General features: G+C 34.7%; 1 protein-coding gene across 1 annotated transcript in view; it reads left to right on the top strand.

The window, feature by feature from the left end:
• LOC148956561 (annexin A4-like) overlaps positions 1-14,552 on the top strand; it is a 50,483-nt gene that overhangs the window by 24,085 nt on the left and 11,846 nt on the right. Inside the window, exons 5-6 of the mRNA XM_089085960.1 lie at positions 3,190-3,269; positions 5,611-5,683. Coding sequence (XP_088942086.1) covers positions 3,190-3,269; positions 5,611-5,683 — 153 coding nt within the window. The remainder of the gene's footprint in view (positions 1-3,189; positions 3,270-5,610; positions 5,684-14,552) is intronic.

Below are 14,552 nucleotides of genomic sequence, written 5' to 3'. Positions count from 1 at the left end.
TTGCGTTTCTTTCGTGGTGATCATGGACAGTCCCCAGGATTGTGCAAATTGGCGGAAAAAATCGTTGAATTGAAGGGAGAAGCTCCAACGAATATTCTTCAGTTATATGTATTCAGCCTTTGACACTCCTTTTTCTTGTCGAGAACAGTGTTAGAAACCTTGCAGAATACTATATGAGCATAGTTGTTAAACTGGTCGCAGGAAAAAATTTAACCTAATGGTGACAAAAATAGCCTGCTTCACGACGCATGGTACCACACCGAGAATAAAATATTGTAAAAGAGCTTCTGCCCGTTTGCATATATTTCGCAGAAGCTTAGGATCTATACTAAACCTTTTGTTGAAGTGAATTGGTGAGCAGTAAGCGACTTACTGTGGGCCAGAAGCGCCATAAATAGACAGAGGTGGAGAGCTAAAAGGCGTCATTTTCTCAACCAATCTTCGAAGTAAGGTCCAAAACCCGACAAAAACTCTGGTCCTGACGAATGTACTCCAAATTTGGATTTTAATGCTCTTGAAGATACACAAAAAAAAGATTTTTGAACCGTCTGCAATGTTGTGAGCTTGAAATTGATAAAACAAGACTCAACTTCAGGGAAGCTGCATAGACGTTTGATGGCTAGAATATATGAACAAATAGGATAACTGCGTCAGTAGCAGGATCAATTTTTAAAAGATGGATAAAAACTTTTGGATCGTAATTGCGCCAACTGCCTTTTCCTTAAAATGTCTGGCCAAAGCAATAGGAAATGGACGTGTGTAGGATCAAATCGCTGTAACAGGTTTTCAAAAAGAGATGGACTGCAAAATGCATCATGTAGATCTTTTTGTTCATACTAAATACGGATATCCTTCTGCCGGATGGAATATCGACTTTTCTGTCTGATGATACTATGATTTTGGATGTAAAATACCCTCTTATTGTAAAAAAAATAACTATGGAAGAATGGAGGCTATGCCAGATAAATATTTGTCTAGAAAATAAAAACAGCGATACATTAGAGCTTAAAAGATTTCAAAATTACTATTGTAAAAAACAATTGCAATTAGAGAATTGTGACATGCATTCTGGCTATTTGTTAGTTTTTCGGCAATGGCGATCCCTTTATTAAGAAAATCAGCTATAACGAAGAATGCTGGTATGTTAAGCTCCTGCTAAAATTGCAAAAGTTTTATCAACGCAAAATTGCCAGGAATTGTCGACAGAAGATTACCAAGAAACTCAAAAAGGACGAGAGCCGTTTTCGTAAACTAATTCTAACTGTATTAAAACTCACTACAGACAATTTTCTGTGAGCTACTGTGCTAGTGGAATAGCTACTGTGAGATTTTAGACTTGAAACCGACAAAAAACATCAAAAACAATAAAACTTACAAGTATTTTTCATCATCAGTAGTAGGCCTATACGTAAAAAAAGTTTAAAAATTCGTTTTGTGCCAAAAATTAATTACGGTGTTATGATCTCTTCTAAAAAATTAAACATTTTCATCAGATTTCTACTTGAGGTTTTGACATTTTTTCGAGTTTGTACACTTGCTTTTATCTGTATATTTTTTTTTTTTTTTTTTTTTTTTTTTTTTTTTTTTTTACCAATATACTTTTCTGCGTTCGTTGAAGATCAGTTTTCCTCCAATAACCTTTAATATTTTGAAACATTTTTATATGAATTATTTCAGGTCACGACCCTAAATCAATAAACCTTTTTTTAACCAGCTATGTGTTGTCTGTAATGGATTGCTTCATAAAAAGCTATAATTTGTGTTAGTGAACCTGATATACTGGTTCAGTGTGAATTACGTTATAATTAGGGGCAGTTGTTTTATGAGAAAAATTATGTTGTTCTGACCCTTTTTTTTTAAATCGTGATCTTTTTGGTAATACCTTTTAAAGTTAAGTAGAAAATTTCCATCATATGACTAACTGATTGGTACTCTATTACCCCTGAATTTTCTGTTGCGCAAACAGGAATTTATGCTATCAATTCGGTTCCAACTTTCTTATATATTTTCTCTTTTTTGCGCGCAACTTGTTTTGGGAGGTTGACACATTTTTCAAGATTCTACACTAGGTTTTATCTATGTTTTTTAATTTATTTAAGCTAACTTTTGCTTCCATATAAGATTCTTTTTCATTCAATAGCCTTTGATAATTTGAAACAATATTCTGTACTGGTGCATTATGCGTACTCTTCTATATACTGCTAAAGAAATCAAGTTTGGTCAATGCTAATCAAATAAAACAAAATAGGATGAATGTATAATAGTTTAGAAACAAATTTTGGCTATATATTTGCAAACTAGAGGGGGGTAGGGGGGGGGGTTTAAGGCATACCATATATTAAATACGTAACCTAACCTAACCAGAGACAGATACCCGGTTACAATGGCTTATGAACAGAATTATAAGAACTACATAAATGGCAAATCCCAAATTGTAATTTTAACATTCATATTAGATCACCCGTTTCACTCAATTCCACTCTAACAACTGTTTTAGTGCCGGGTATCTGTCCCGGTATCTGTAGCATCTCCCGTTTGACATTACATGTACAGTATATAAAAGTGTCCGTTTAATGCACTAGTACCCAATATTCTTGCATGACTTAATTCAGTTTAATGGGCTTAAACAGTAAACCTAATTTTAAACAGTTGTGCTATTTGAATACCAACTTCGTAATGAACTAATTCGTAAGATGCTCTTGATGTGTATGTTAAGCATAAATAGAGGAGAGGAACCGAGGCCTAATTCCCACTACTTGGCCTCTATTTATTCTATTCTTCCACAACAACATTTTTTGTAAAATTTTGTAATATTTCAGGTTATTGCTAAATTCTTATAAAAGAGTTTTACACTTTCTTTTTTCTTCTTTGAAAAAACGATACTATTTGTAACGTTTCTTTTTCTGGAAATAATTAGCACACAGTAACTACATCTGTGTGCTAATTATTTCCAGAAAAAGAAAAAATCCATAATCAATAATCCGGAAATTAATTAGCCAAACAGCAACCCATAATAATCAGGCGTGGAAACGCTGCCTTCCTTAACACTACTTGCTTAAAGCTTGTCCTTTCAAATCCAGTTCATTTTCAAAGTCACCTTTCTTCAAACTAGAATCGTATGTTCGTTCTTCACGGATATCTCTCGCTCCTTAAACGAAGGTTCATATGTCATAACCTTTTTTTTTGCAGTTTATGGGAAAAGCATGGAAGAATCGATTGCAAGTGATACTTCTGGTGACTTCAAGAGATTGCTGGTTGCCCTTTGTCAAGTAAAAACCTTATTTTGCACTTATAACTAAATATTTATACCTAGAATAATACCAATACCGGTAAACATAACCTTGAAGCTGATTCCCCCTACTCTGTTTAAAGCCAAATCTCTATATTTTGCTATGTAATGTTATTGGATCGTATTTCCGAATCATTTATAAAGTGAACATGCAACAAGTAAGAGGATTTAAAGACTTCAACGGGAAATTACTCAAAATCTTATCTACGAGCTGCGGTATGTTCAATCTCAATCTTTGAAAAAGGAGTAATCACTACAAAATCCAGTTGCATTAGCTTGGGGAGAGGCACCAAAATGTCTGTTTTGATTCATTTTCGCAGGAAAAATTAAAAAATACGACAAGTTTACCCCGCCTAGATATAGAGAAATGCATTTTTGTCCCGTCTAGATATTAAGAAATGCATGTTGTCCCGCCCCTTAAACTTCTGTGAATTGATACCAGCGACGAAGTGTGTCCATATTAGATGGGGGGGGGGGGCTCGGACATGCAGAAAAGATAGGTTGGAATGAGGTACCGGTTGAAAATAAAACCATCACTTTATTTAAATCTGCTTTATTTTTCTAACAGAAACTGGTTTCTCGGTTACATCTTGTATTGCTGATATATGTAGAATATTAAATAGAGTATCACCTAATCGTGGATCGATTTTACAAGGAATATCACTGTTCAATGCTTAGTTTTAAATTCGCCATAGGCCTATATGATAAATCTAATAAAAATCAAAGGTGAATGTATACAAGATAATATTTTAGCATCTTGGTTTCTCGGTTACATCTTGTATTGCTGGTATATATAGAATATTAAATAGAGTATTACCTAATCGTGGATTTATTTTTCAAGGAATCTCACTATTCAATGTTTAGTTTTAGATTCGCCATAGGCCTGATGACAAATCTAAGCATTAAAACTAAAACTGATATATTTATAAAGAACAAAATAACAACTAAATAAAAAAATACCTAATTTAAGGTATTATGTCGAAAATTTTAGAGTTTTGTGACTTAGATTAAAATTCACAGAAAACCGACAAATAACAATAGATTTTTGTCTTGTAGTTCCGGTCACGCTCGCCAAGTAAAAATTGGCTTGATCATTTCTTTAACTGACCGGATCTTTAGTATTTGCTCTCCAAAAATGTTTTGAGGAAGAGTTGTCTTTTCTAAGAAAAATACTAATAAGCAGCATGTATCCAGAGTGGTTAATTAACCAGACTTTTTCAAGAAGAAGAAAAAGATTGCTAGAGATTTCTAAGGAAGTCTTAGAAACAACTCGGGAGAAGGATGCTTTTTGTTCCTTACCATATGTACCCGGGCTAAGCTTTAAAGAGTAATAATGCTTTGGGTAGTTTTCTCAATTCTGGGAAGGATCTAACTTTATTGGGGCAACAAAGTGGGGTCTATCAGATCCCTTGTACTTGCAAAGCTCATATGTGGGACGTACTAACCAGAATTGGGAAATGAGATTGTTACAGCGTAAAGTTTATATTTCTTCGGCTTTAAAGCAAGATTCTATGTCTAAAGATTTTACTTCAGCCCTTTCAAAACATATTTTCAATTTTTCGGACCATTTTATTTTGTTCGATAATGTCTCTTTGATTTCTAGGGATCGGGGCTTAAAGCCAAATTTTCGTGAAACTCTTGAAATAAAAATCTTATTCAAGAAAATTGCTTTGAATCTTGACACATGTAAATCTGGGCTAAATTCTATCTACGATAATTTATTAAAATCTGATAGAGTAAAGTTCAATTCACCCAATGTAGTTGACCTTGTCCAAGTGTTATATCATTGAACGCTAGAGAACGGAATCCAAGAAGGTCAAAGAGGCTAGCTTCCGTCTTTGCCTTGAAAAGAATTAGAGAATTAAACAATATGTAGTTTTATTTGGTTTTGTATATAAACTTTTCTTTTCAATTGTCCTAGTTTACTTTTACTACTGATGACGATCACTGCATACGTGACCGAAATATTTAATATTTTTTGTGAATGTATATCACTGTTATCATCATCACTGTCTATTAAAAGGATTTTATCCCTATTTGAACTTTAATTTATCGTTTGCGACTCTTAGTGAAAATATTCGAGTTCCTTAAAATTGGAACTGCTAATGCACTGAAAAATATTGGGTTAACTTGAAAATGACTTGAAATTGGCGCACCTCGAAAATTCCAAGAAATAAATTTAGTCCCGAAGTATGCTTATTATTTTTTTCCTTTTACTGTTCTTGACTAGTAGTAATAACATAAATGATGAGTAAAAAATGATTTTTTCTCAGACTCTGACATTTATTACATTGACAATTATAATTATTATTTTTTTGCAGGGACAAAGAGACGAATATGGTGTTATTGATAACGAAGTAGTTATGAACGACGCACACAGGCTCTACAGTGCAGGTGGGTTGTCTATCTCTTTTAAAACAGAAAAGTTTAGTCCAATTAGAGAAAATTCTAGTAAGATTTCACTGACAAAGGGATAAGGAGATAGTAGAAGGCTGGGTCTGATTGTTTCAATAATCCAGACTCAATTATTTAGTCACCCGTGTTTTCTTTTAAGGAAAACAGGAAAGAAACGTAAATAGTAGTGTACGGCTAGAGCAAATTTAGCTGAAAAGTAGGCATAAGTGTATCGAGAAGAGAGGGAAATATAAAGATGTTTTGCTATTTGCTTTTTATTTTTACATGTTCACAACCTAACATCAAATGTGAAAGGGCATATCAAAAGGCACTATTGAGTTCAATGGCATTCTGACTTTCTAAAGTCTTACACTGCTGTGAACCAGACAGACGTAGGGTTTTTCAAATTGAAAATGGCCGTATTTAATCAATACGGGCCTATTTTATCCAGCTTTCAACGAGGACTTCTTTCTAAGTGAACTATTTTTCTAAAGTGAACTATTATAAAGTGAACTTTCTAAGTGAACTATCTTTCTAAATGAAGATTTTTAAAGCTCAATCTGATAAGATTTGTAAAGCTCAAGACTTGTATAGCTCAATCTGAGCTATAAGATTTGTAAAGTTACTTCCTGCCTCACTTAACATGCTAACTGACGATAGGGCTGAGCAAATTGTTTCGTTGAGTGTTCGTATTTTAAAGATTAGGAGTAATATGTCAATTACACGCTGCTTTTTCTGTGGAAAAGCCCGCTTATGAGCTGCACATACACACTCTTAAATGATAAAAGGAGATGCTACTTCTGTCTAGCCCTTCAAGGTTAACGCTCCCTGTGGAACGCACGGTTCTGCGACAAGCGTACAGCTCTAACTTGCACCGAAAGGGCTAGATATTTCTATTCTTGTGTTCGATAGTTTAACATCCATCCATTCACAAAAAAGATCCTAATGTTTTATTCAGTTGATAGGTGTTCAGACATTTAAACCTTAAGACTTGTGAAAAAAACAGCGTACCAAAAACTAGCACGAGGAATATAATTTCTAACCGCTAGTTAGAGATCGAAGTAATCTCATATTGATTCCTGGTTAGTCACTGATGGTAGGTACTTTTTCATGTCCTTTGTAAGACTTAAGAAATAAAATTAAAATCTTAAGAGATTTTAGCGCCCTGTCTTCAAAAATCCGATTTTTCTGCATATTTGTAAAGGTTTTTTCTTTAAATTACTGCTTTCCTGTCCGACTATTTTGTGTATTAAATAAAAAAAACGAGTTTTTTTTAACTGAAAGTAAGGGAGTGACATTAAAACTTAAAACGAACAGAAATTATTCTGTAAATGAAAGGGCTGTCCCCTCCTCAACGTCTCGCTCTTTACGCTAAAGCTTTTATTGTTTTAAAAAATTGAGTTCTGAGAAAGAGTCAACGAGGCGTTGAGGAGGGGACAACCCCTTTCATGTACAGAAAAATTTCTTTTTAAGATTTAATGTCGTTCCTTAATTTCAGTAAAAAAAACTTGTTTTTCTTATTTAATTTCTAAACGTTTTTGAATTAATGCAGGTTTTGATTTTGGCTCACAATACATGAATAATTAAAACGAAATTTGCATATTAATTTTACTTTTTTGGGTTAAATGGCTTTCTCGAAAGTTGTTTTAATTTTATTAACAACTTTATTTTTTCATTTTTTTCAGTCCTGGTTCCACTTTTTATCAGTCCTGGTTGAACTTCGCTGAAGTAAGGATGCTAGGACTGCTTTGAAAATTTTTTAGTTTGTTGGTTTTATTGGTCGCATATAGTTGTGAGAATTTTTTCTTTTACATATTTTTTGTCTTGCTGAGGACGGCCCTTGGACATAGGGCCGAAATATTCATTCAAATTATCTACACTGTCTTGCAAAAGGATTTCCCTATTGTTCTTCGTGCTTTTGGTGTTTGATCGTTTTTTTAAATAATGCTGGGAAATCCGGCGCCCCCTTCATAGCAATTTCGCTTCCCCCATGAAAACTTCCTCCGTGGGAAGATCCTCCCACGTAACTCCCGACCCCCCGTCCCCCCACTACCAGAAAAAATCCCCCTGAAAACGTCTGTATACTTCGCAATAACCAATACTATATGTAAACATTGGGCAAAGTTTATAACTTGCAGCCCTTTCCCCGGGAGCTGTGGGAGATTCAGTCATCCTCAAAGACATAGTTATTATATTTTTCGACCTTGCTAAACAAAACAACTATCTCGAAATTTTGATCGGTTGACTGGGGAAAAAATGAGCGTGGGAGGGGGCCTAGCTGTCCTCCATTTTTTGAGTCACTTAAAAAGGGCACTAGAACTTTTAATTTCCGTTCTAATAAACCCTCCTGCGTTATGGTCGGTGGACGATCACCCCCTGGAAAAAAAACAAAAACAAAAAAACAAATAAACACGCATCCGTGATCTTTCTTCTTGCAAAAAATGCAAAATTCCACATTTTTGCAGATAGGAGCTTGAAACCTCTACAGTAGGGTTCTCTGATATGCTGAAACTGATGGTGTGACTTTCTTTAAGATTCTATGACCTTTAGGGGGTGTTTCCCCCTTTTTTCGAAAATCAGGCAAATTTTCTCAGGCGCTTAACTTTTGATTGGTAGGATTAACTTGATGAAACTTATATATTTGAAATAAGCATAAAAATCTGATTCTTTTGATGTATCTATTGGTGTCAAAATTCCGGTTTTTAGAGTTTCGGTTCCTATTGAGCCGGGTCGTTCCTTACTTACCGTTCGTTACCACGAACTGTTTGACTGCATTGCTTTTTGGTCAGTTTGTAACAAAAGCTGGAGATCTAGTTAAATGCAAAGTTCTACAGAGAGCACTCCAATTGATCACATTAGTGACATTAGGGATTAGTGACTAGTCTAGAAAATTTTTAGCTTCAGAAGGTAAAATATTAAATCCCTGAAAACCGTTATTTGCTACTTGTTATTGCAAATATCGACGATTTATTCTTCTAATTGACAATGTGAGATTTGACAAGCCAGGTATTAAACAATTAATAAATAGGAGAGGTAAACATAACGAAAAAAATATTCTTTCAATAATCGTAAACGATTTAGGCCTTAGAATATGTCGGAGTGGTGAGTTATTTTAGGCAACTACAATTTTTATTTATTATTTACTTCTTCTTCGTCTCACACTGTTAGTAAAACAATATACTTGTCAAATATTGCGTTTGTCCTTTAGCATGTTCGAGGCAAGCAAGGGTGGGTCTTAGGGATCTACTTAATCTGGGCTCTTGCGGAAGCTGTCTTAGTTTTTCTTGGTGTGTGGTGGACAACATAAAATAATATGTTTTTGGCCAATTAAAACTTTGTGCGTATGTTGGAAGAGGGAGAGGGTCATTCGGATGAACCCTACGTGGGGACTTCCTATAGCTGCTGTTTAGTCGTGTGATTTGAACAGTTTATATGTTTGCTAATAAGCTAAATGATCTTGAGTTGGAATTCCACTTAAAGTCAGGATCTATGAAATTGAACGAAAATTATCCCTAAGTTGTCTGGAAGTCTTTTATCTCATTTTATTTCCGTAATGCAATTTGTTTTCGTGGTTATAAAATGTATAAAAGTGAAGTAATTTGCAAAAGTGACGGTTTTATGTGGGAATTTAAAAGGAAACATTTATGTTTACCTAATTGAAGTTGTTTAAAAAAAAATACTGGGGTTTATGTATTCCATAGAAATATTTTTTACTTTAATGAAATACAATTTTTTTTTATATCGTACTATACATATCCATAAAGATACAGCATCAAGAATGATAAAGGCTATTCTGCTGCTGATCTTTTGACTACTGGAACCGTGTGGCATGGATTTTTAGATTTGTTTTCATGGTTTGAGGCACTAAATGATTTTTTTTATTATCGAAAATTAGAAAATAAAAAGTATTTATCTATTTTGTACACTTTTGTCTGAGTAGAGGGTTATGCGGAGCGTTCGCCAAATAAAAAAAAATACAGACCAATGTGCAGTTTTTGACTATTTTAATCAAACAGTTCGTGGTAACGAACTGTAAGTAAAGAGCGACCTGGTTCGATAGTAACCGAAACTCTAAAAAAAATCGGAATTTTGATACCAATAGATATATCAAATTAACCGGCTATTTATGCTGATTTCAAATATATAAATTTCATTAAGTTTAGTCTTACCCATGAAAGGTTACGAGCTTGAGACAATTTTCCTGATTTTTGAAAAAAGGGAGAAACATCCCCTAAAATTCAAGTAATCTTAATGAGAATCACACCACCAGATTCAGCGTATCAGAGAACCCTACTGTAGTAGTTTCAAGCTCCCTTCTACAAAAATGTGGTATTATGTATTTTTTGCCAGAAGAAAGATCAGGGATGCGTGTTTATTTGTTTTTTTTTCAGGGATGATCGTATCCATCCATTGCTCATAGAATATTGCGAGAGGGCTTATTCCAACGGAAATTAAAAGTTCTAGGGCCCTTTTTAAGTGAACAAAATATTGGAGGGCAGCTAAGCCCCCTCCCCGCCTCTTTTTCCCCAAAATCTTCCGATCAAAATTTTGAGTTAGCCATTTTGTTCATACTAGTTGAAAGGCCTAATAACTATGCCTTTGGGCATAACATGACCCCTTACAGCCCCAGGGGAAAGGTCTAAGTAATAAAACTTGCCCATTGTTTACGCAGAGTATTTGTTATTGGGATGTAGGCATACATTTTCGGGTGGGAGGGGGGAATTTTCTGCTGGTGTTTTTTTCCACGGGGGAATTTTCCATAGGGAGGGAGGTTTGCAGGGATTGAACTTGTCAGGGGAAATTATATAGTGGTGGAAATTTCCAGAATTCTTATACAAATTCTTTTTATATTTCCTGCTTTCTCTTTTCCGTCTCAATTTTACGCGCGGAGTGGTTAAGAGTAATTGTCCGGGGTAAATTTTCACTGGGATGGAATTGTCTTGAGGATATTTCCATGGGGAGGGGGTTTCTCCGTGGAGGTGGGGTCAGATTTCCTGGCATTATTTAAAAACAATCAGAAATTAAATAAAAACAGGTTTTTTCCCACTAGAAGTAAGGAGCAACATTAAAACTTAAACGAACAGAAATTATTACGTATATAAAGGGGGTTTCCCCCTCCTCAGCACCTCGCTCTTTACGCTGAAGTTTGAATTTTGAACCAATTCTTTAACAGGGACTCCTGAAACACAAGGGCAACATTTTACATGTGAAAGACAGTTAGTTACCATGTTCTACTTAGCAATAATGTAAGCCAGCAATAGATGACAATAGTGATTGGATGGAAATTTTTTGGAATCAGTATTGTTTCTTTGTAAAAAAAAAATGTATATTTTCAAACAAAATTTTATGGCTTGGGGGGGGGTACATATATGAAGGGAGTATAAAACAATCAATTTTTTCAACCCCTGTGACTGATGTTCATGTCATTGTGTGGCGTCCTCTATGTCTTTGTCCGTGCTGAAAGTTCATTATTTAATGGTTTCTCCCTTTTTACGCTACGTTTGCTTATAAACTTATAAGCACTTGTATCCAAGTGCTTAATGAGGAATTACTATGTGCAAAAATTGATTCTTGAAGGTCCAGAAACCTGGTCTTGTCTTGCACTCAAGTATATACGAAATAAATAGGCCCTAAAATGTTTATTCCGTTTAGTTTCCAAGGTTAGGAACCAAATGATTATAGCTTTTAAAACGGACTTCAGAGAAAGACTGAGACAAATAAAGAAACTTTGAAGACTTGGAAACTATTAAAAAATAAAAGACAATTTTCTCTAGAGATGGATCAAAGCTGCCAACCGAAAACGCGCCAACCTGTACAGTATATGAGGGGTGGTGAAAGTATTCTAAAGCATGGGTGACGTCTGACAACAGGAAAAACTTATATTGCCGAAATAGGGCTAGGTCTTGCGTAATGCTAATCTCGGCTAGTTTCAAAATCAAGCTGGTCAGAAATCGTTGAAGCCTCTTCACCATTACATTATCCGATTACTTGACAATCTCTTTCCTCACGCAAATACTGCAGTAGCGCAAAACGCTAAGTCCTGTTAAATATTCCTTGCAAGCTTTTTTTGAAGTTTTCTAAATGTGAAATTAGAGCTATTTCACTTAATGGAGTTTAAATTCATGTATTTTTTTCAAACAAAACAAAAACTTTCCTGTTTAAAAAAATTCGTGATTAAATTTTTGTTTAGCATCTTATGTGAGGTATCAGTTCGATTATTTAATTAACATCTCAAATGGAGACCTAGAAATTAAAAAAAGGAAAAAAACGACAACAGAAACAAATCATACAATGTGAGCAACAGCACAAACTAACCACTAAAACCACCAGACAAATTACTGCACTGTTAGTGGGCCTAATTCTTGACCATCCACTTTTTATTGTATGAAGTTTATCACATAGAAAAAAAACTGTCTACTTCGGTCCATGCCATTACGAATATAAACTTAAAATGAATGGTTTACTGTCATTATTCCGTTATTACGCCATAACCTATGTCAGATAGGACGAGTAATATGGACTACATTTTTGGTGCGGCTTAACTTTTGTAACTTATCAGAATTTAAGTAGACTTTGGTCCTTCATGATTTATTGCCTTTGTTCTCTTTGCTCTCTTATGAGCTGTTAAGTTTATTAGTAATGTATTTATTCAACATTTAATTGTTGTTCTGAGATAAGATAAAGTCATGCTTATTGGTTTGAAAGCAATAAAAATAGAGCAAATTACGTAGCTAATATTGCCTCCAGTGAGTTGTTTTATGCATTAAAAGATCCCCCGTTAAAAACAACTGAGAATAAAACTTAAGAAGTACACTCAGAGATAAAAAAAAAATTTATTGCCTTCAAATTCAAACGCTTTTTCAGAGAAACTCTTGATGCGTATGTTTCTCCTCCTTTCAAACTCGATTCCACTTTTAACCAAAAATGACTTAAATATTTCTAAACTCTTTTCAGTGTAATGTCGTAAATGATGAATCAAGAAGTTCTAAAGCTTTCTCTGTCCTAAACTCCTTAGGCTGCGAAAATAGGAGTTTCGTTTTTTAAAAAAAAAGGTTGCTCGCTTTTAAGTTATTTTATGTGGTTTTATCAGATTTCATGGCCCGCTAAAAAGCCAGCCGATCTTTGAAAGTGTTAAAGTGCCAAGAACATCAAATCTAAAACGTTCTATGCCCCCTTGAACCGATTTCATGGCCCGCTAAAAAGCCAGCCGATCTTTGAAAGTGTCAAAGTGCCAAGAACATCAGAACTAAAACGTTCTATGCCCCCTTGAACCCATATTAGACAGTGGAGTAATTTAGCCAAGATTCTGGGGGAAGGGGAGGGCAAAGTTGTCAGGAATTTTTCCAGTTTTCCCAAATCGAGTGAAGATGACAGTGAAAAATGAATAATAAGCCATATAGTAGCATAAAAGAAAAGATATACTAAAGAAAACTGACCCATTTCTGTGTATGCTTGAAATGCGCAGGCTTATCTTAGTTTTGACAAGATTTTTGGAGAAACTAAATTTCAGTTGGAGGGGAAAATTGGGGTCTGGGAGGGTAGTTGCCCCCCTCCTGCCCCATAGCAATTACGCCCCTGATATTAGGTCGATTCACACCTGAAACTGCAATTTATCAAGATGCTCCTTTCGTTTGTTTCAAAATTAACAAGTTATATGGGTATTATCACAGTTTTGTCAGTGTTGCCACAATGAAAGTGAAAATCAACAAGCAAATCTAATTATTTAAATAAATATGATCACGCTATTCTTCTGTAAAAATTCAAACGTGTAAAACCTGTTAGTACTCAAAGACAACACATTTTCTTTTGTTTTTAAAATTGTGTGCCTGCTCCGTCCAAAAACTGCGTTATTGCATACGGAAGTCGTTTTTATTATAATTAAATTCCTGATTCTCTCTAAATATTTGAGATACGTATCACTGTGTGACTTTCAACTTAACCAATTCTGACAATCCGATTTCATTTTCACTGTCTTTTGTACTCCAAATTATGTTGCTAGCTCGGAATTAAAGCCCACAATTCTGTTTTTTGCTGAAAATTATTTGAAATAGTTGAACGTTCTCTTATAGCTCAGCTACAAAGTAGTCAAACAGTTGGTGGTAACGAACTGTAAGTAAGAAGCGATGCGGCTCAATAGTAACCGAAACTCTAAAAAACGGAATTTTGACATCAATAAATATATCAAAAGAATCGGCTTATGATGTTGATTCCAAATATGATGGGAAGGATGTCAAATGAAGTGTAATTTTTCTTTAGTATTTGTCTTTTTGTATATGGCTTTAATTAGCTTTTAAATACAGATTATTATTATTATATTATTATGTAAGGTTAAGTTTAGTGTTACGTATCAAAAGCAAAGAGCCTGAAAAAAATTGCCTGATTTCCGAAAAAGGGGGGAAGTACCCCCTAAAAGTCAAGGAATCTTAAGGAAAAATCGCACCATCAGGTTCAATGTATCCGAGAACCCCTATGTAGAAGTTTCAAGCTTCCATCTGCATTTTGTATGAATCTGGAATTTTGTATTTTTTGTCCAGAAGAAAGACCATGGATGCGTATTTATTTGTTTGTTTTGTTGTTGTTTTTTTCCAGGAATGATCTCATCGAAACAATAGTCCTAGAATATCGACAAAGGGCTTATTCGAATGAAAATTAAAAGTTGTAGTGCCCTTCTTAAGTGACCAAAAAGATTGGAGGGCAACTGGCCCCCTCCATCCCACCTTTTCCCCTAAAATTCATCCGATCAAAATTGTGAGATAGCCATTTTTGTTCAGCATAGGTGAAAAGCTTAGTAATATGTCTTTGAGGTGAACATAACCACCCATAGCTCCTGGGGAAAGGTTTTTAAGTCAGGGAATTTGCCCAATGTTGA

Source organism: Artemia sp. Qi Xiang Cuo, chromosome 1 (assembly GCF_049724085.1).
Source record: "Artemia sp. Qi Xiang Cuo chromosome 1, ASM4972408v1, whole genome shotgun sequence".
Taxonomy (NCBI): Eukaryota; Metazoa; Arthropoda; class Branchiopoda; order Anostraca; family Artemiidae; genus Artemia; species Artemia sp. Qi Xiang Cuo.
This window is presented reverse-complemented; position numbering and strand designations above follow the sequence as displayed.